At 34.2% G+C, this 20,814-nt stretch overlaps 4 protein-coding genes across 6 annotated transcripts; 3 read left to right on the forward strand and 1 right to left on the reverse strand.

Annotated features, from left to right (window-relative positions):
* Positions 1-26: 26 nt before the first annotated feature.
* Positions 27-6,623, forward strand: LOC128156927 (glutathione-independent glyoxalase DJR-1.1-like). Its single transcript, XM_052819265.1, has 5 exons — positions 27-186; positions 609-770; positions 1,660-1,729; positions 2,124-2,207; positions 6,257-6,623. Exons 1-5 carry the CDS (start codon positions 103-105, stop codon positions 6,415-6,417), a joined length of 561 nt encoding a protein of 186 aa, XP_052675225.1. The 5' UTR covers positions 27-102; the 3' UTR covers positions 6,418-6,623.
* A 1,183-nt stretch (positions 6,624-7,806) lies between these two features.
* LOC128162470 (protein CDV3 homolog) lies at positions 7,807-12,235 on the forward strand. 2 transcript variants are annotated; one of them, XM_052825701.1, is made up of 5 exons: positions 7,807-8,148; positions 8,767-8,846; positions 9,054-9,235; positions 9,530-9,752; positions 10,530-12,235. In XM_052825701.1, the coding sequence occupies exons 1-5, from the start codon at positions 7,948-7,950 to the stop codon at positions 10,645-10,647; spliced, it is 804 nt and encodes a 267-aa protein (XP_052681661.1). In that variant the 5' UTR covers positions 7,807-7,947; the 3' UTR covers positions 10,648-12,235. The 2 variants fall into 2 exon arrangements, with proteins under 2 accessions (XP_052681661.1, XP_052681666.1); XM_052825706.1 differs by having other exon boundaries at positions 7,808-8,142.
* Positions 12,236-12,768: 533 nt separating this feature from the next.
* Positions 12,769-16,559, reverse strand: LOC128182069 (putative malate dehydrogenase 1B). Of its 2 annotated transcripts, XM_052850697.1 has the most exons (7): positions 16,457-16,559; positions 15,706-15,818; positions 14,554-15,499; positions 14,041-14,190; positions 13,644-13,774; positions 13,260-13,377; positions 12,769-13,085 (listed from the first exon to the last, which is right to left on the reverse strand). In XM_052850697.1, exons 1-7 carry the CDS (start codon positions 16,476-16,478, stop codon positions 12,952-12,954), a joined length of 1,614 nt encoding a protein of 537 aa, XP_052706657.1. In that variant the 5' UTR covers positions 16,479-16,559; the 3' UTR covers positions 12,769-12,951. The 2 variants fall into 2 exon arrangements, with proteins under 2 accessions (XP_052706657.1, XP_052706651.1); XM_052850691.1 differs by lacking the exon at positions 16,457-16,559 and having other exon boundaries at positions 15,706-15,846.
* A 276-nt stretch (positions 16,560-16,835) lies between these two features.
* LOC128184887 (MKI67 FHA domain-interacting nucleolar phosphoprotein-like) lies at positions 16,836-20,381 on the forward strand. The gene is made up of 5 exons (XM_052854525.1): positions 16,836-16,984; positions 18,086-18,220; positions 18,714-18,822; positions 19,005-19,222; positions 19,420-20,381. The coding sequence occupies exons 1-5, from the start codon at positions 16,877-16,879 to the stop codon at positions 20,014-20,016; spliced, it is 1,167 nt and encodes a 388-aa protein (XP_052710485.1). The 5' UTR covers positions 16,836-16,876; the 3' UTR covers positions 20,017-20,381.
* Positions 20,382-20,814: the final 433 nt, after the last annotated feature.

Below are 20,814 nucleotides of genomic sequence, written 5' to 3' on the forward strand. Positions count from 1 at the left end.
TTTTACGTGCACGTACGTCAAAGGAAACTGAAAGTGAAAGTAAGCAATCTAGCTTGCACACTGGCACGACTAATACGCAGATTTTGCACACAAGCTTCCAAAATGAAGACAGCCGCAGTTTTACTTGCAGAAGGTGCAGAGGAAATGGAAACTGTTATTTCAGTCGACGTTTTGCGGCGTGGAGGCGTATGATTTTATTTTGTTGCAGATTATTTTCAAATAAAAAAAATAAATGTCATACATATATGAAAATCTTATATCACATTCTATACTGTATAGATTTTTTTATAACCGAAGACGAATGTATATATGCGCCCCTGTTATATCATACATTTTATGACACCGAAGTCTTGATATTATCGCACAGGAGCTTGCGTATTATAGTTATATAGTTAAAAATAAAGTGAACAACTAATAGCTTAATTTAATTCCTGGATCAAATTTCAAGATAAACGTCGGTTTCATCAGGTATACATATATACTGTGACCTTGCAAAATGTTCCATATATTAATGTCACTGGTTCCCTATTACGTACGTCTCCAGACTGGCAACATTAATGGAAAGCACCCAATGTTATTGGTATCAGCATTGAATTTATATTTTGTAGATTGATGTAAAGTTAGTAGGGGTGCAAGGTAGTGAAGCAGTGCTTTGCAGTAGAAATGTGAAAATTGTCCCTGATACAACTCTTGCAGAGGCATCAAAGTCTGCACCTTATGATGTAGTGGTGCTACCAGGAGGAGCAAATGGAGCCAAGAATCTCGCAGCTGTAAGTTTCTTAGACTAATGTATAAGTGTTGAGATGAGACAATCTAATAGAAATCAGATATTAGATATACCAGGTACTCGTTTACTAGCTTCACAAGTTAACATTTAATACATGTACATCTCATTGAGGTTCAAATCAGAGTGGCCTTTCAGCTTGAACTAACCAATGAAATCAATTGTTCTGAATCTTTGCATGAGAATTCGGAACTTCTCAGGTTTTTTTTTGCATACATAGATGATCAAGGTGTTCTAAGAAAATGAAAACAAAACTTGCATATAGCAAATAGGCAAATTAATTGTGGAGCATATGACTCAGTGGTCATAGACGTTGGGCCAGTAACTTAAAGTTGCTATGTGGTCACTTGATATTGTGTGTTGTGCACTTAGACAAGGAACTTTATCTAAATTGTCACAGTCCACCTAGCTGAAAATGGGTACCGGCTTACATGTGTGTTGGGAGTTAACCTGCGATGGACTGGTGTCCCATCAAGGGGAAGTCAGTGACTCTCGTCCGAAAACCAGAGATAACCTCGAGCCTGCAGATGAATCTTTATGTCATGGAGAAGGATTTAACTTTAACTAAGCAAGTAGACAAGCGGATCTAAAGTCCAATTTTAATTAGATTAGAAAACATAAATTAATATTTCATATTTTCATGGAAATTAGTTGCATCAAACTGTTCAGAAACATTTCTGCATGATCATATATGGAAATAATTTCTGAATCCTTCTGAATGATCAAATCAGCTCAACCCCTGCACAACTGAACATTATGCAGGTACCATTGGCAAAGAGCGATTCTCACTTATACTGGACCAGGTATAGGTGAATTAAAATTAGTGGCATTTATCAGTATTCTGAATAATTGTTTGTTTTGTTTTTTGTTTTCAGTCTGCTGAAGTCAGAAATCTTTTGGAAACACAAGTGAAAAATAACAAACTAGTAGCAGCTGTGTGTGCAGGTATGTGCATAAAATATGCATGCAAAACAAAAATAATCTCATGAGTGAGCATTATGTAGCGCTACATTCTTTTAGTCGCCATTGTCCAATATTGCATTATTTTCAAGTTTATTAAAGTGCAATGATATTCGATCAATTCATTCCCTGACCAGTTTGGAATCGGGTTAATTCATAATGCTTTATATATGCAGATGTAAATTTTATAATAAAAAATCTTGTTACTGTTGTATAAATATGACTGAAATGTTACCACTTGATATTCAATGTACTTAATGTATTTGCTATGCAGTAAAATTCTTTTTAAATGTTGTATAGAATATGCAAGCATACAAATATTTTTTTGCCCTTAAAAACGGGTATTTAACATTCATTTACCGAGTACTTTTGTTTAAAGCACCCATTGCACTGGTAAGCCATAATATCAAACCAGGATCTACAGTGACCTCTCACCCCTCAGTCAAAGGCAAAATGGAGGAAGGTACACACTTTACTTTCTATGGAATCATTAGAATTTGTGGTGGCTCAATTTTCACTGTATTTGTGGATAGCTGCCCTCTCCCAAGAATTTATATCCTCCACGAAAACAAATTTGAAAGAATTTTCTTACTGAAATTCAAAAAATTGATGCATCCACAAAATTATACATCCTTAAGAATAAGCAAAAACATACAATCCATGAAAATTTGTCCCCACAAATTCAAATGATTCCATTTAACAGGCATTAGATCTACTTTTTTAGCTCACCTGAGCTGAAAGCTCAAGTGAGCTATTCTGATCACATTTTGTCCGTCGTCCGTCTGTCCGTCTGTCCGTCTGTCCGTCTGTCCGTCCGTCCGTCTGTCCGTCTGTCCGTCTGTCCGTCTGTAAACTTTTTACATTTTGAACTTCTTCTCTAAAACTGCTTATCCTTTTTCAACCAAATTTGGCACAAAGCATCCTTATGGGAGGGCGAATTTAAATTGCAAAAATAAAAGTCCGATCTGTATTCAAAGCGGAGAAAACCTTGAAACTGTAGAAAAAGGGGGGTGCATTTTTAAAAATCTTCTTCTCAAGAACTACCGAGGCAAATGCAACGTAGTTTAGCATAAATTATCCTTATGGGAAGGAAAATATAAATTGCAAAAATTAAGGAGTAATTCTGTTTCAAATCTGAGTTATTACGAAAATAATAATAAAGGAAAGGCGTGTTTCAATCATTTTAATAACTTCGGGTTCGGCATCCGGAAAATTGGGTAGGCAAGACTTGGCCTGGGCAAAACAAAAGATTGGCAGTTAATAATCTGCCATTCTCATTAAAATTTCAGGATATTTGATGGACTAGTATATTTGTATTCGCTGTAAATATTGCTGCAAAATAATGCGTATTTGGAATTGACAATTGCCGATCTGCCCCGGCATTTATTTTGCCACGGCCCGGGTTTGCATACCCATTTTACCAAGACTCGTATTCCATACTTCTAAAACGAGGTTCTTTGTTTAAAGCAGCCATGACATTATACGAAAAAGTGTCGATCTGACTATGATGAATTTGCTTGTTGTGCAACAGTTCGCGTATGAAGGGAAATTTTGAAACATGAAAAATATATTGGTGCCGATTTTGTGAAGTAAATTGAGGCTAAATATTTCAATGCGTTGACAGTTTTCACACATGACCTTGGTGTTAGCTTGTTCTGATTTTCGTTTCGTTTTCATTATTTATGCTTTGTAACCTGGAAACTATCGTCTGTATTTCTTGATTTTTACGTATCAAATCAAACAGAGACTTCGGTAAATCAAACAGTTACGTTAACTGTTTACCTGCGCAATTTAAGCAAAATCTGATGTAGGGGTACTGAAATACAATTCATTCTATCGGTAATTCGGCATTATCTTTTGCGTAATGGTAGATTAATGCAATAGGTTTTGTTGAGATGCTCGGCATTTTCTCGAGTTTATTCAGTTTAAATAGAGTTTGATATCGCTGACGGAAATATGTAGGTATATACATGTATATATATGATTCATTTCGAAAAAATAGTGTTCTTTATTTGTTATACATGTAGTGCATGTTTCTTGTGTTTAATTGTTTACAATTTCTATTTACTAACCATATTTGAGTGTTAAGCTTCGAATTATAAGCAAGATACAGAGATTTGCTCACAATTCTATGTTTGTTCACAGATCTTAAAAGCTAAAGATTAAAAAAGTAAAAAATTTGTCAATATTTATTACGAAAATTTTCAAAATCTGTTCTTCCAGAAACAAACTTATTGAATTGTAAACTTAAGCTTTTTAGCTCACCTGAGGGTGGGGCCACAATGGGGGGGTCGAAGTTTAACATATGAATATAAAAAGTAAATCTTTAAAAATCTTCTTCTCAGAAACTAATCGGCCAGGAAAGCTGACACTTGTGTGGAAGCATCCTCAGGTAGTGAAGATTCAAATTTGTGAAAATCATGACCCCCGGGGTTAGGGTGGGGCCACAATGGGGGATCGACGTTTTACATAGGAATATATACAGTAAATCTTTAAAAATCTTCTTCTCAGAAACTAATCAGCCAGGAAAGCTGACACTTGTGTGGATGCATCCTCGGGTAGTGTAAATTCAAAGTTGTGAAAATCATGACCCCCGGGGGTAGGGTGGGGCCACAATGGGGGGTCGAAGTTTAACATAGGAATATATACAGTAAATCTTTAAAAATCTTCTTCTCAGAAACTAATCCGCCGGCAAATCTGGAACTCGTGTGGAAGCATCCTCAGGTAGTGTAGATTCAAAGTTGTGAAAATAATAACCCCTGGGGTAGGTTGGGGCCACAATGGGGGGTCGAAGTTAAACATAGGAATATATACAGTAAATTTTTAAAAATCTTCTTCTCAGAAACTAATTAGCCAGGAAAGCTGAAATTTGTGTGGAAGCATCCTCAGGTAGTGTAGATTCAAATTTGTGAACATCATGACCCCTGGGGGTAGGTTTGGGCCACAATTGGAAGTCGATGTTTTACATAGGAATAAACAGAGTAAATCTTTAAAAATCTTCTTCTCAGAAACTAATCCGCTGGCAAAGCTGGAACTTGTGTGGAAGCATCCTCAGGTAGTGTAGATTCAAAGTTGTGAAAATAATAACCCCTGGGGGTAGGGTGGGGCCACAATGGGGGGTCAAAGTTTAACAAAGGAATATATAGGGTAAATCTTTAAAAATCTTCTCAGAAACTAATCAGCTAGATGATTCTTTATAATTGTTAAGACTTTGGCCCAAGGACAATTCTTTGGCCTCACGAGAAGGTTCAGAGTTTGATGTACGTTTATATCCCATATATAAACTATTGTTAGGGATCTTTTTGAGAACTGCAATATTCAACATATGATATGACTATAAAATCATCCTGTTAGAAAAGGGACTAATGATTATAAACATAAGAATATCCAGGGGAAAATGGATTTTATTTATACAGGATCTACATGTATTATTGTACATTGTCCAGATAGTTTGTATTATGACTCCATTGAGCTGATTTTATTATACCTATTGTTCCTCAGGTGAGCGATGTGGCCCATGGGCCTCTTGTTGTTTTTCAAAAGCTTTAACTTTGTTATTTTTGCTGATATGGTTATACATGAAAATACCTGTACAATATATATCATGAAGCAAATATACCGGGTAATTTTTTTTTACATGTAAATTGTTTGATTATGTAAACTTTTGACTTACAGTGAATTACAGAATACTGGTAGAGTTTTCAATAACTTGCTAGATTGCTTAATAGGGTATTGAATTTGGTCAGCAAGGTATCACATTTGGTTTAAATCTTGGTCATGTGATTACTCAGGTATAATAGCAAGAAAGTGAGTTATATCTAGTAAATATTTACACATTTTGAGTTTTTCTTGTTGAGAATATTTTCTTTTTGCTACATGTATCCTATAATTTTGCTATAAAAGTTTGAACCAATTAGGCAGGCACAGCACTAAAGTACTATTAGTGCTGTATGTTGCACCAGGAGTTGAGGAACCTATTAATGATTTTTGCAGGAAAAAATGACCTTTTCTTAAGGTTATACTTTTTTCGTTTGTTTGTTTCTTCAGAAAAGTCTTTTAAATTACATTAAATTTTTTTTAAAAAATTTCAAAGTTACTCCCAGCAGAATTGATGCTCTAGAATCCAGTGCTGTTCAGGTGACCACTATTTTAAAAAAATCTGTAAATAGAATAACTAGCAATAGGAGAGAGTGTTCTAGAGACTTTCTTTGTGCAATCAATCTGATTAAAATCAGATCCTCGATTTGCTCCTTGTTTCTCTATTGTTGCATATAGCAACAAGAGAAAGACACGGTGTGGATCAAGGATCTGATTTTTGTGCAATATGAATGGGTTGAATGAAAAAAAAAACAATCTACACTTGAGTAACCACAGGACCTATAATTAAACCTAAAGTGATACCTTGCTAACCAAATTAAATACCCTATTGAATAATCTATTGAAAACTCTGTAATTAGCTGTAATATGCAAGTTTGTAAGAAATATAGAAATGTAGAACCAATCCTATTACAGGGGGCTACAAATACAGTGAGGACCGTGTAGTGACTGACGGCAAGCTGATCACCAGTAGAGGGCCCGGGACAACTTTTGAATTCGCACTGAAAATAGTGGAGACCCTTGAAGGCAAAGAGAAGGCAGATTCACTTGTTCAGCCCATGTTGCTGAAATTGTAATGACTGCAAGTCTCAAAGCAGAAATTGATGACTGTATTTTCCCTACAAAGTTAGTTGGATTTTGCCATATAATTTTCAGAGAGAAAAAATTAGTGCTATATGTTGTTTGATTTTGTTATTTTGGAAGAAATATAACCATGTTGTTTTCCAAGGGGTGCTTTTTTTGTGATCTTTATATTTCAAAATAAATTGATATCTGATATCAACCATGGACATTTTCTTTATTTGACTCAAGTACATTGAAGCAAAAATAAGGAATCTTAATTATGGTTTATTTAAATTCTTTTATTTGCATCTCTAGTGGGCCCATAAGGTGGCTTCTGACACCTTGATATCAATTCTCAAGTCATCAGAAAATTATTCAACTATAATGATAGATAGCATGATGCATAAGAAGTACAGTATATATATTACTCTGACAAATAGGAGAAAAATTTGCAATTTTGGATAAAAAATTATAATTTTTCAAAAATCTTTTATATTCAGTAAATATGGAGTTATATAAGAGTCCTCCGCACACATGGAAAAGTTCTGTAAGCCCATTCTCCTAAAGGCTAAATTACTTAAAGATATTGATTTTTAGCACATGTTCATCTTGAAATTGACCCCCCAAAAATCAGTTTTTGGGGGAAAATAATCAACTTTTTAAATTTCACCGCTCTACATACAAATAAAAGTCCCTACAGTATCTGAACTCAGGACCAGTGGGTTGGTAGACTATATGAGGGTACACCGATTGCGCAACAGAGATAGACACTTAATATTGGCGATATAAAGGGTTTCATAATGTGTTAAAATCGCCATGTTGTGACGTACTGTCATAAAAATTAGAAGTCACTAGTTTTGAGCTAGCTAGGATCACTAAACTCGTCTGGAGTTCACAAGTCTAGTTGATATCGATATACTCTAACCAGGGGGCTATATATGCAAGATATACAATCAAATTGATAGATACAAACAATTTAACAAAACATTTAAAGCGTCATCTTGATGTAGTGAGGAGCTTTAATAATTGGAACTTTCTTCATCATGTGCTTATACAAAAATTTTAAAATTAAAAGGCCTTAATTAAATACATTTAATGGTTTGTCATGCCTAATCTCATTGCCTAATACAATGTACTAATGTATATGTACAATATCATGAACACACACACACAAACATACACTCTCTCTCTCTCTCTCTCTCTCTCTCTCTCTCTCTCTCTCGGGTGAGCAACACGGTCCGTAGGCATGTTGTTTAAAAACTATCATCTTAGTTATAATTTTAATTGAAAACTATAAATGAATTTGGTTAAATAACAAAAAACATTATTGAAAATTTACTCATCAAGAACGATTTGATTTATCAAGACATCACGGGTCATGGGTTCTTAAAATACACAACCCCGCATTTACTGCGGAACTGCCATTCTCGTCGTGATACGACAGCATGATCATATGGAGGGAGACTTTTGTGAATTAATTGAATTTTCTGGAGTGTTTAAACTCATTAATATAACTGTACTTGATATAAACTTTATTTCACATAATGGCAGAGTCAAGTCTTGACGATTTTTTCGCTAAGAAAGACAAGAGTAAAAAGAAAAGTAAATCCAAAATCACGCCTGGTGACATTTTGTCACAGCAGGAAAAGGAATTGGGGTCGAAGAAAAAGAAAAAGAAGAATAAAGAAAATGAATCGACACAATCTTCTGGCTCAGGGGCCGAGGGTGCACCGAAAAAGGTAGAGGTAATGGGAAATGTGATCGAATGACGCATTACAGCATCGCATAACACGTGGTTAATTGTTAAGAAGAGCAGCTGGTATTTCGAAAGTTGTGTTTAGTGTGAATTTTCACTTTCTGTTTACTCTATATTTTGCTCTTTGTTTTCTAATTTCATAAGATGTCCTTCCCTTTATCATACCAACTGATGTGCATAATAAATGAACAAATATAACTTTGATTCATAACTATGATCCCTATTCGAATCCTGTTAAAAACTTTCATAAAAATAAAATTCATGTATAACTGACCAAATTCTTGAAAATAAACTTGAAAAAGGCAACCGACTTCAAGGCGAACAATAGATACTGGCAAGTATATACGGTAATCAAAATGGGTTTAGGGTGGGGATGAGTAGGTTCAAGTTTGGGGCAATTTCGAGAACGAATATGATTGACTTTGGGGATTCTCTTTGTGACTCATTGATATCATAAATTTTTAATTACATTTGGGAAGTCAGTCAGTTACCTGAAACAAGTAAATGTAAATTTTATGTAATGCAGAACAACTTCTGAAACAAAATATACCTGTATATAAATTTATACAATTGTATTAATTAAAAGTTTTTTGTTTTATTGTTATAGGAAGATGAAGAATGGGTTGATTTTGAGCAAGAAACAGAGAAAGACTACACAGGATTAAGGATTCAAAACCTGCAGATTAAGTAAGTCAGCTACAAGGAGTACTGTACTAGAAACTGTATTATCCAAATCGCAACATTTCTGTTGTTAAGTTCCCACAGTTACCGTAGTAAAATTATTGACAGCAATGAAGAGAACTTCTTAATATGTTTGTGTGTACATGTATATGATTTCACTAGTGCCCCATTTCCAAGGTAAATGTATTAATAAGTATATTTTTTCATTTGCAGTAAAGATAAATCAGACCAAGAAGATGAGGGAAATGATAATGAAAATGATGATGAATGTGATGAGAATGGGGAAAGACGAGAAGGTGCTCAGGGTCCCTGGAATGTAAGCCAGGGACAGCCTTCTCAAAGCCAACAACAGCAACAGCAACCCCAACCACAGCAACCTGTGCCACAGGCTGCAGGTTACTTTCATATGTTTGCTTTATTATATCAAAAGTTGCATCCTTGTTGCATAAAATTTTATCCATTGAAAAGTTGTAATTTTGTTTATCTTTTGGAAAATAGTAACTATTTTGTGGTTAAAGTGTGAGACTTTCTTCAACATTGATTTATTTATCCTCATATTTATTTGTTTATGTGTTTTTAATGGCTTTTTCATCTTAATCCTTTAAACATTGTTATCAATCAAAAAAGTATTTTATTATGATGCACCGGTAACAAAAGGCAATTATTTAAACCTGCAAATATAATTTCAGCTGCTACTCCAAGTGCAGAGGAAAGCAAATCAGACACAACTCCAGCTAAACCAGGAAAGTATGTCCCTCCGTCAATGAGGGCAGGCATGGGTGGCAGCGCCAGTTCTAGCGATTCTCCAGGATCTGCCAGGCCGACACCGCGGAGAAAGAAGACAGCTCCCAATGTAAACAGCGAGGAGGACTTCCCCACACTGGGAGGGGGACCTACACCAGCGGAGCTAAGGTATGGCATTGCAGGACTTCACTTGTAGTACTGATCAGTGTGTAGCTTTATTTAAACTGTACCTGTTGGTCTGTTTGCTTGTTTCATAGACTACGAGCAGATTTTCTAATATGGTAATTGAAAAGCTCACCTGGCAAACCATAAGAATTTTGTCATCCACTTTCTGCTGAAAGTCAACCTTAATCAATTTTATATGTAAATTCTGAATTATAGAACACTTTTATTTGCAAGAAATTTTACAATTTTTATTTGCTGTAACAACCTTAGTCCATGTTTTGTTTAGAATTATTGTGTTAGCACTGTAAAATTTAAATCAAAGAAATTATTAAAATAATATTATGAATTAAAGGTTGTAAGTCTAGTGACTCTTGATTGCTCGAACTTAAGGGGATATTGATTAAATACACAGTCACCATTTCCTAGTTATCAAGAGTGAAATAATTATATGTATAACAGAACCCATAATACATCAACAGATCAAGAGTAAATTTGCTTGGTTATATATAGAGAAAAAATTGGGACCGTGATTTCACTTCAAGAGATCACGAACTTCAGGGGATCAAAGTTTGGGCCATCGAGTGTCGCCTGTATTTACTAACTTTATATTTGAAAAAGAAAGGTTGGAGGTGACCTCAACAATGCGGAAATGCCTGATAGTTAAAATTTAACACTGTCTACTGAGCTAAAGGACTCGCCTACTATAATGTGCTAGGAATTTGGCAGTAATTAAGCCTTTAACTATAACATAGCTATTTATTGCTGTTATATTTTTTACAGCGAATTAAGTGGATCATCCTTCAATAAAGTACAGTCTGGTGGAAAACATGTGGATGATCCCAGCAAAGCCCAGCAGTCCTTAACCTTAGGAAACAAATTCTCGGCTCTACAGGACTAGTGTTATCATAAATGCGGAAACCGGTCATAGAGAGGCTTTGTTTAGAAAATGGTCAGTCAACAATGACCATTTATCTTTTTTTTCAAGAAGAAGAGACGACAAAATTTTAGAAATGAAAATTAGGGTGGATATAAAAGTAGGATTTGACAACAAGAGTTCAACCTGTCATGATTTAATCTTCACTGCTTTTTTGCTCCATTGTTTTCTGTGCATTCATGAAGTGCCAAGCAAATTGAGGATTCAGTGAGTTGGAGGAGAATTGCACTTTTTGCATGCATGTACATGTATATAAATATAGGATGATGTTTGAAACTGGTAAAATTTTGTACATTTAATCATGGATATAATTCATGTTAAAGTTCTCTATGTGAAACTCTGTTGATGCTTGGTTTAAACTGAAAATGTGACGGTAAAAATGTGTTGGTACATGTAACTGCCAAGCATAAAAGATCATGGTGATTTGAGAATAATATGGCTTATTTTGTTTTCTTCACAAATACATATTACACAATGTATAAATTTACAAATAACATTTGTTATGCTGCAAACCTGTTAAACAAGTTCACAAAATGACACAGTAGAATTATATGGTAATTTGCTGTCATTTTATCTAAATGGTAAATCTCATTATTGGTTATAATTGTTATGACATATTGTTTTACGAAGTTCATGTCTTGCATTAGATTAGTCAGTGAGTGATTTACCTCATTTTTGTAGCACTAAACTCTTGTTATTTTGGGATTATAAATTATAAAATATGCCAGTGAATGATATATTTTTATTGATATTCACAGAAAAGCACTGGGTTTTTTTTCCTTCATTCAGTTAATTAGATTGTGGTAGAAATATTTGAATGTGAAATACATGTACATCCTAGTGAACTTTAACATTGCCTTATTTAAAAAAAAAGTCATTAAATTCCCTCAACAAGGTTGCAACTTCTGGTAATATATGTATTGTAATTGTTTACATTTAAAAGCTCTTTTGTTGACTCATTTTATATGATAGCAGATCATGAGTTTTATTCTGTAAGGAAGCGATAGTGCTATTGGTACTGTATATCTTATGATTGTGGACAGTTTGGTGCTTTGGTTTCACAATATTGCATTGAATTTCCGGGGGAATTTCTAATATTCTTTTGTATCTCCTTATCTTGATTCTCAGCACTAATGCCATCAAGGGAGAAAACTGTGGTTTTGATAAGAGTGATTTCCCTTTATTAAACTCGAAGAATATTATAAACATTGATAAACACTGATGGATCATTTGTGCTTTCTGTATGAAGTTAGAATCAAGTATTGAAGACTTGCATGTACATTTAGGTAACCATGTTTTGCAAGTTCAAGTTGATAACATAATGTAAAATATGTTTTCTTGCATGGAGAAAATTGAAATTTGTATTTCCAGTGACAATGTGTAGTTGATGCCTTACTTTTTCTTAATCATTTTTGGCATGGAGAAAACAACACTCTTTAAACATGTGCATATTACATGTACAATACAAACCCATTTGTGATTCGAACTAGCAGATGGGGTGTGAAACATTGTAATAAACATTATGTTTCTATCAATAAACTGGTCTGATTTATTAACGTTTTGATTATTACACTGTGGAATCATTTAAGTTCTTGGGGCCCAATTTTTTTGGGATTATTGGTTTTTGAGTTGTAATTTCATTGAAGCGTCGGTTTTCAGTTTCAGTAAGAAAGATAATCTTTCTAATTTGTTTTTGTCAAGGATGTAAATTAATGGGGGAAAGTTACCTACGAATACCACGAAATATTATCACCATGAATTCTAATGATTCCACAGTATGCTATTTTGATATTTTTTATATCTAAATTAGAACTAATGAGGACTGCGATATTGATTTTCAGGATGTGAAATTGAGACAATGAAAGCACGATTGAACAATTTTATATACATTTTTACAGCATCGTCTGTATTATATCTGGAGCATGCCTAGGACTATTAGACTTGATCACCTATGAATGCAAATTTGGGGGTGTGAGAGTAGTGTGTTTTGATCAAAGGCTGTGACTGTTTACCGCTTTATATTTTCTATATTAAAAGAATGTTCAGATGGAATCCTTCACAATTACAAGGTCTAGTTCCATCAAACTGGTCTAATGAAAAATTTTTTGTTTAAATAATTTATTAAAGAGCACTTCACATACATCAAGTACAGTAAATGTGACATATTTAAGATTTGGTGTAAGAGTTCTCACATTTTCACATGAAGTGAACAGTATCACAGTCTTTCAGCATTATATACAACACACATCATTGTGCATCCTGCAGAGTCTACTCTGGCTTGGCTTCTTGAGTATCTGCTGGTGTCTTTTCTTGGTTTTGGAGATGAAGAGAATCTGCCGTTTTCTCCTCGATAATTGTGGCTAGCTTGGCTTCTGTGTTGGAATCACTGTCTGTAGCTTTTTCTGTTTAAGAAACAACAGAATTAATTCCTATAATCATTTAAATTAATAATTGATAATATTTCATTTGGACTTTAATTGGAAAAGGGGAAAAAATCTTTTTAGAATCTTTAAGAATTTGTTCTTCCAATTTTGCTGTCATTTTTTACTTTGTTGATCCGTTATTTGGAAGCTTACCTCCATCTTTCTTTTCCTGTTGGTCTTTGGGATCCACAATAGTGACCGTGACCTCACTCGGTGGTGGGGTTGGTGGTTTGGGGGGTGGGAATATCACATTTTTGTCCGCAATGATGTCCTAAAATGATACATTATGACAAAATGTGTAGTTGGTTGGTTTTATTTCTAATGTCATTAAATATCTAAGGTGAAGCATTCTGATTAAAATCGAACCTTCACAAGCTCCATATGATTATCTTATGACAATGAAATTATAGAGAGCTTGTGAATAAAATAAATATGTTTCATTATAATAAGACTGAGATGAAGATAATATTATTAGTGCAAATAAATATAAGTACCGTAATCATTTCATCATACATTGTATTAGAACTGAATTGTTACCTTGACAGCCTCTTTGATTTTCTCCTTGACCTCACTTGTCTGATTGATGTCCTGTACAACACACCAGTTTCCTTTGGGACTGATGGTCACTGGGAAAGAACAAACTAGTTCTTCTGGGACTTCATACCAACCTATAATTACATTATAAACCTAAGTTATATGTAACATTAGCTAGAGTGCATTCAGTTTGATGAATGTAAAGTTTAACACAGAGTTAATGGCGCTGTGTTTGAGTTAACGACCTTTTGAAAAACGGGGCCCAGATGTTTACTGTGAATTCGATCCTATTTTAAGGGAGGACTTAATTTCATGATTCATTTTTTATGCATCATGTAATGTTTTGGTTATATATAAATATATATCTCCATAAATGGTACATGTACTTGTATAAACCCACCTTCTGATGCCACAACAAGAGAAAATATTTGACCCTCTGGAGTGCCATTCCACCAGTGAGCCATTGTGGTTTCTATAGCAGCAGCTCTGGACATACTAGCAGAGTGTTTCATCAACTCCTCAGATTTCTGATGGCGGCTCTTCACAAGTTCTGTAAAATCAAGTTTCATTCGAATATTTTGGATAGAACAAAAAAATTTTGAATGATTTTTGGCAACAGTGTTAACTGTAGAGCCCTTATCTAACAAGAGTTCTTAATTCTGCTTTGCAACATTTTTCCATCAAATCGCGAAATTTTTATCATAGTTTCATGTAGTTTATACATATTGTCTAAAAATTAAAGGAAAATCTTAAAATTAGCAAGAAGTGCCTCTCGCAATTTAACACGGATATTGATTTCTCACGTTTAATTAGGAATATATACAGTAATAGAAACAAATCAGGGAGCAAATTTTAGTAAAATCTGAAAGAGCCATACTATATATAGGCTTTCAAATGTATCAGAAAAACAAACCAGTAAATTCATTTTCCATCCATTTTTTATCCCAGATCATTTCAACAGCTGGAAGTGAGAAAGAGGGTGGTCCCCAGATGGCACCATCATATCCATGCACTCGGCACTTAGAAAGGTCAATGTAGGTACCACCATTGATGTTGCCCCAAACTATGAGATCCACCACTCCACTGGGATTCACATTTAATTTCTCTCCTACCACAGACTTTGCATTGTTTTCTAATGTGCGTGAAAGTCCTACAATGTTTTGCTTGGGAATGTTGGGAGCATTTTGAATCATCATGTAGATATTTAGATTTGTTGGACCAGTTCCTGTGAGAAGGACCTTGACCTCTTTTTTGGCCTTTTCATTTATGACCTTGGCATATTTTACATGGTGTTCCACTGACCGTTTAACGAAATCATCTCTGCTCTCTTTCTCTTTCTGAACCAAGTCATCCATCACAATAATTGCATCACATCCTTGAAAAGCTTTTGAAACATCTGAGGTCACAATAATTTCCCGGAGAAGTCCGTGTGCTAAGTCCATGGCTTCCATTCTAAGCCCTTCTAATGATTCCATGTTAGCCTTGTCATCCAAGAGGTGCAGAGAAATCTCAGTTGTTTCCCCGAAGATGTCGCCCCTTGCCATGGCATTGATCAGGTTGTAACAGACTTGGTTTGAAGCATTTGTGATACAAACATTCAGGGGATGGCTGAGAGCCTTGATTGCTTCCTCTTCCTTGTCCTCTTCAATTTTATATGCTTTATTCTCTTCTGCCATTTTTCGCATGTCATCACTGACCTGTGTGGATTGAACGCCATAGTATCCAAAGGCATATTCTTGAAATTCATTGGCACCTCCTATGAGGACCCCTTTTCCACCACGATCAATCAGTTCTCTCCATACCAAGGGGGACTTATTGTGACTCCATTCTCTTGAACTGCAGGTCTCTTTTAGCCATTTCTTAATTATAAAAAATAAATATATTTTGTTAGAAGTAGGTTTAAGGAGTTAACATAATTTGCTTCATCTTTGGTGCATTTTTCAGATAGTAATTTTCATGTGTAAGTAAATCAATAATGAAACAGACTGAAGTCAAATAAGATATTTTGTCTTAGTTCCAAAATGAGCAATAAGAGATATTGAAAGATAAAGAAAACACAACTTACATCCCATTCTTCTGGTTTAATAACAATTTTATGGAGTTGAAAGTCTGGTAGATTCTTCACTAGCTTATCACCTAAAAGCTCTGATCTGGCATAGTATGGACAATCAGATTTTCCTAGTGATAAAAGAAAAGAATAAGACATATGTTTATTAATATTTACATACATAGACACATGTGTAACGGAATGGACGGAGCTGGCCCCTTGAATAGCTACTCAATCAACTGGAACCAGCATCCAAATGCACCCCTCTTCAAACAATTTTCATCCGTAAGAACTCAGATCAACATCCCAGGTTCTTAAATTTTTCCTGAAGTTATAACCTGTCAGTTACAGCGCCGGTTACGCTACTGATGAGAGAAATAACGATGGACTTGATCAGGATTAAAACCAAGGTCTCCCGAATCTCTAGTCAGGTGCTCTACCAACTGAGATCTAAATGCATGACGCCGGCGACTGATTTGGTCTGAACGTCAAACATGCACATTGATAATAATTCATTAAAGCAATCATACATGCCCAAACTCTTGAATTCATATATTTAAACTAAACGTGGCTGCATTTTACGATAGACTGAAAGAAAGATGGAATTATATCCTCAGCGCATAAATTTTATTAAAAACATCTATTTCCAACTATTTAATATTTGTCTGGCATTAAATTGATACATTTGGTAGTAAATGACGTGTAAGCATTCATAAATTTCGCCATAAACGCTGTTCAAAGTGAACAGTTTTAAACTAAAAAACCTCACCTGCAATCACAATTTTCGCCATGTTTACACAGTTGTCAAGTTTACTCGGAGATTCTCGAGAGCGGTCATGAAATATAGATATAAACTCTAAGGAGGTCCCGAATGAGACTAGAGTAGCTGATTGGGCGAAAAGGAAAATTTATCCTTATTATACCTTTTCTTTTTTCTTCTTATTTTTTTGATTGTTTTTTTTTTTATCATATATTCATCTTTTTAAGCCAAAAAAAATAAAAATTTTAAAATACTGTTGATAGCTAAATAATTTTATTAATTTACATAGATAAAATTGAATGAAACATTTCTCTCAAGTACGATTGATTTCGGTATTTAGTGAATGTATTTCTGTATCATTGAGGCGTTTTTTGATACGGAAAATTTATAACCGCAAATCGGTTTCTATATGATGTAGATTTTTGCAATATGGAGAAAGAAAAACATGTGGTGGAGGGTTCGACACAGAAAAACTTGGCCCTAGACCCCGAGATGCAAAAGGAGTTCAAGAAGAATAACAAAAAAATTAAAGCAAAGGTAGTTTTTGTTTATTTTTAATTGATTTAGGTCCAGAGTAGAACATGGTATTTTCCAATGATGCATGATGCTGAATTACAAGGTACTGGCCAAATCGAGCATATAAAGTGGCATTTGTTTTGTATCGATAACCCGATAATTAAGAGGTATTTTCAGTTACCTCCCTTAAACCAAGAAAGCAAATCATAAAATTTAAATCAATTCGACATGACTAGGTTAAATTAAACATGTTCAGGGGTGCGTTCAAGATCATACTATTCTATAGTCTGTTCCAAGTTATTGCTTTCATCACTTTTTGATGATTTTTAATAAAAATACACATACCTGTGAAAGAAGTACAGTTGAAATTGATGAAATGGAAAATATCCAAGATAACTTCATTGACAAATTATCCCTTTTCTCTCATAAATGTTTACAGGAACGAAATCTGACATGTTTGCCAAAGATGCATATGGATAAAAAAAACTTGCAAAATTTATTTTTAAAAAAAGTGTTCTTGCCTATGTAGGTTAACCACAAAATTCTGACTGCTATATAAATAAAGGGAATCTTAATTTGTTCAAATTTATATCTACTTTTATCTTTATTTTTTGCGATGTCAGACAGTAAGAGTTCATTTCTTCATAAATCCAAATTGCAAAAATCAAAATTAATCTAAACCCTAGTGAGTCTTATACATATTACATGTATTAAACTTTGATCACTATCACATATTAGATATTATATCGATCACAAGCAAGAATTTTCTCAGTCACAAAAATGCAACATACCTTTCTGGTCGCAAAATTAAATTTCTGGTCGCAAAAGCGGCTGTTTCAGTCGCAACTTTAAGTAATGCTAGAAAATAATGTGTTTAGGCAACAAACAGTTGTTGTACCAAATGTTAATGCACACTAATTATGATATAAGAATATTACAACAAACCTTTCAAATTGTGGAATAACTTTCAATTTATAGTGTGTGATGTAATTAAAAAAATATATTATGATTGAAATTACCCAACATTGGACCCTCAGATGAAATCAATCCTTTAATGTTTTTTTAAAACTCTGAATATAAGATTATGATTAATTCTATTATTTTCCCTCTCTCTTTGTGCAGAAAGTACCAGGAAAAAAAGAATCAGGAGTAGTGTACCTTGGTCACCTGCCCCATGGGTTTTATGAAAAACAAATCAAGCAGTACATGTCCCAGTTTGGGAAAGTGAAAGCTGTGAAGGTCTCACGAAGCATTAAGGTATGTTTAAGTGATTAATTGCCCTCTGCTTCTGTCATTGGTTCTTGTTTGACAGAATGACTGTGTTGACTTTGAAAAATGGGTACTTTGAAAGATTATTCAAGCAATTTTCATTTGATTAAGAAAAATTTTAGTAATATTTCTAATTAGTACAGTACCAATGTACTGTCTTATTTTACACTGTATATATGCTATGCTTTTAATATAAAGATTCATTTTAAAATGTACACCTTAAACAATTTTTTGGTTCAATGGTAATAAACTGTGTGAGTCACAGAGTATGAATATTTTTAATATTCTTAAAAAGTCTTAAAAAGGATAAAAGTAATTCATTTCTGAATTTTGCATGTTTTGATTGACTAAACATTCACTTGGCACATTATAGTACACTATGAAATTTGGTATTACCACACAGAGTTAGTCAAAAGTTTCAAGTTTTATGATGATATAGGTACTAATAATTCATAATTTCATGTTTTTCTTTTCTTTTAAGACAGGAAAAAGCAAAGGATATGCTTTTGTGGAATTTTATTCAGATGAAGTTGCTAAAGTGGTAGCAGACACTATGGACAATTATTTAGTATTTGAAAGAATTGTCAAATGTAAGTTGAAATCTCCTGAACAACAAGTAGAGTACCTTAAGTTAAAACTTTGTACACCAGATGTTACCAAAATGACCATTAATTCAGTAAAATTTAGGACTAAATAATGGATGATGATGTACCAAGAAGCAGTCTAAATTTTACTTGAATCAGAAAATTGATTTTTGGAATTTTTTTCATAGGTCAGTATGTGCCTACCGCAAAACTTCATCCAAAGATGATGGGAAGAAGGAGTGGAGTGTTCAAGCCCCCAAAGGCTCACATCCTGGCCCGGGACAGACACAACAACAAGCATAAGGAGGTCAAACAGGAGAAGACCATCAAAAGACTGCTCAAGAAACACAAAAAGAGAAGTGACATGCTGAAATCTCTTGGAATAGACCTGCAGATGGACAAGCTGGTTAGTGTTTGATGTCATTTTTTTTTAAGCATGCCTACTCTTTTGCATGGAGAATTTTAAATTCTTTTTGTAATTCTTTTGTTTAACTGATTAGGTGCATGACTTCTTAAGGATTTTTGGAGAATTCAATGTAATTTTGTTCATTTTTCTGTATGTTATATTTAGATGATGTAATCTTTTGCTTAATTTTCTTCCAGGAAAATGTTTTAACTGCAGGAAAAAAAATTCTTAAAGAGAAAGCCGAAGAAAGAGAAAAGGCAGCCAAGTTAAAGTCGAACTCAGAATCTTCTGCAGAGAAACCCTCAACAGTAAAAAAAACTCCCAAGTCTACCATCAAATCAAAACCAGCAGGTTCTAAATCAACCATCTCGCCTGGGATGAACAAGACACCAAAGGCACTCAAAGCAACTCCTGTGTCGACGAAAAAGGCAAAGACACCCAAGGGAACTCCTGCCTCAAAGAAATCAACTGAAGCTACATCGACACCAAGAAATGTAACCACACCGGCGAAATCAAAGTCGGCAACCCCTGTACATAAACTCACTCCTATGGTTCAAAAGAAGAAGAAAACTTTGTCAGAGTCTTTTAACTCCTCGAGGGATCAGAGCATGGAGGTTCTGATAGAGGACAGTGAAGAAGAGGAAATCTCATTTAAAACTCCGCCACACTCCGTTAGGTCGTCAAAGACGCCAACCATGACTGCCTCCACCAAGAAGAAACGCGCCATGTCTGCCAAGGAAAACAATGTCACTCCCGTCGGAAGGCCTCAGAAGAAGAGAAAGAGTGTAACATGATGCATGGGAAATCATCTGGACTGTTATTTTGTGGTGGAATTCTAAGGTGAATGTTGATGAATTTACACAAATTTGGGGCAATGACACTGACAACTGTGCATCCAAACTGTTCAATCATCATCAGGATGATTAATTTTTATCAAATAAAAATACATATATGTTTAATATTGAACTAGAGAAAATGCAGTTGTACATTTATTGCACATGGGATATATCTGTACATTGTGACAATAAGTATTGCTGCAAAGTGATATGCAGTATATATGCAGTGCCGTATGAAGTAAAAATCATTTGATGGAGGTAATGTTTTACCTATAACTTGTTAATTGTTTTTAAGAGAGATCAATAAATAATAACTTTATGAATAGGTGAGATTGTGTTAGTTATTTGTTAAAGTTATGTATGATAATATTATATGCAACAAGTCTGAATGGGTATGGACATACGTGATATTATGTTACCTGTCATATAGTCCATCATTTAGTATGCAAGTTCTTTTTTGGTCATCATATATCCTCTTTGATATCGTGGCAGAATTTCATGAAATTTTTGTCGTAAATAAGGACAAAATGTGAATATGTCCATATTATCAGGTAATTCTGATATATATATTTTTTCCCCTTTTGAGCCCTTCAAACTTGTATGCAAGTTTGGCCAAATTTGACAAAATAGACAAAATTGTTACAGAGCAACTTCGTTTGAACCGTTTATCAGAACTTTAGACTACTAAGACATGATAATTATATAGATGTGTATACTCTCATGAAATTTCTGTAAGTGTTGTCTTGTTAAATTATG

The sequence above is a fragment of the Crassostrea angulata genome, chromosome 1 (genome assembly GCF_025612915.1).
Source record: "Crassostrea angulata isolate pt1a10 chromosome 1, ASM2561291v2, whole genome shotgun sequence".
NCBI classification, from domain to species: Eukaryota; Metazoa; Mollusca; class Bivalvia; order Ostreida; family Ostreidae; genus Magallana; species Magallana angulata.

Coding starts and splice junctions, on each gene's coding strand:
- LOC128182069 (XM_052850691.1), bottom strand. CDS start 15,846: ATGTCTTATTCTTTTCTTTTATCACTAGGAAAATCTGATTGTCCATAC. Junction 14,191..14,553: donor GATGGAAAATGAATTTACTG/GTTTGTTTTTCT, acceptor TTGATTTTACAG/AACTTGTGAAGAGCCGCCAT. Junction 13,378..13,643: donor AAATCAAAGAGGCTGTCAAG/GTAACAATTCAG, acceptor GTATCATTTTAG/GACATCATTGCGGACAAAAA.
- LOC128156927 (XM_052819265.1), top strand. CDS start 103: ATGAAGACAGCCGCAGTTTTACTTGCAGAAGGTGCAGAGGAAATGGAA. Junction 187..608: donor ACGTTTTGCGGCGTGGAGGC/GTATGATTTTAT, acceptor TATATTTTGTAG/ATTGATGTAAAGTTAGTAGG. Junction 2,208..6,256: donor CAAAGGCAAAATGGAGGAAG/GTACACACTTTA, acceptor ATCCTATTACAG/GGGGCTACAAATACAGTGAG.
- LOC128162470 (XM_052825701.1), top strand. CDS start 7,948: ATGGCAGAGTCAAGTCTTGACGATTTTTTCGCTAAGAAAGACAAGAGT. Junction 8,847..9,053: donor ATTCAAAACCTGCAGATTAA/GTAAGTCAGCTA, acceptor TTTCATTTGCAG/TAAAGATAAATCAGACCAAG. Junction 9,753..10,529: donor CCTACACCAGCGGAGCTAAG/GTATGGCATTGC, acceptor TATTTTTTACAG/CGAATTAAGTGGATCATCCT.
- LOC128184887 (XM_052854525.1), top strand. CDS start 16,877: ATGGAGAAAGAAAAACATGTGGTGGAGGGTTCGACACAGAAAAACTTG. Junction 18,823..19,004: donor ATTTGAAAGAATTGTCAAAT/GTAAGTTGAAAT, acceptor TTTTTTTCATAG/GTCAGTATGTGCCTACCGCA. Junction 19,223..19,419: donor ACCTGCAGATGGACAAGCTG/GTTAGTGTTTGA, acceptor ATTTTCTTCCAG/GAAAATGTTTTAACTGCAGG.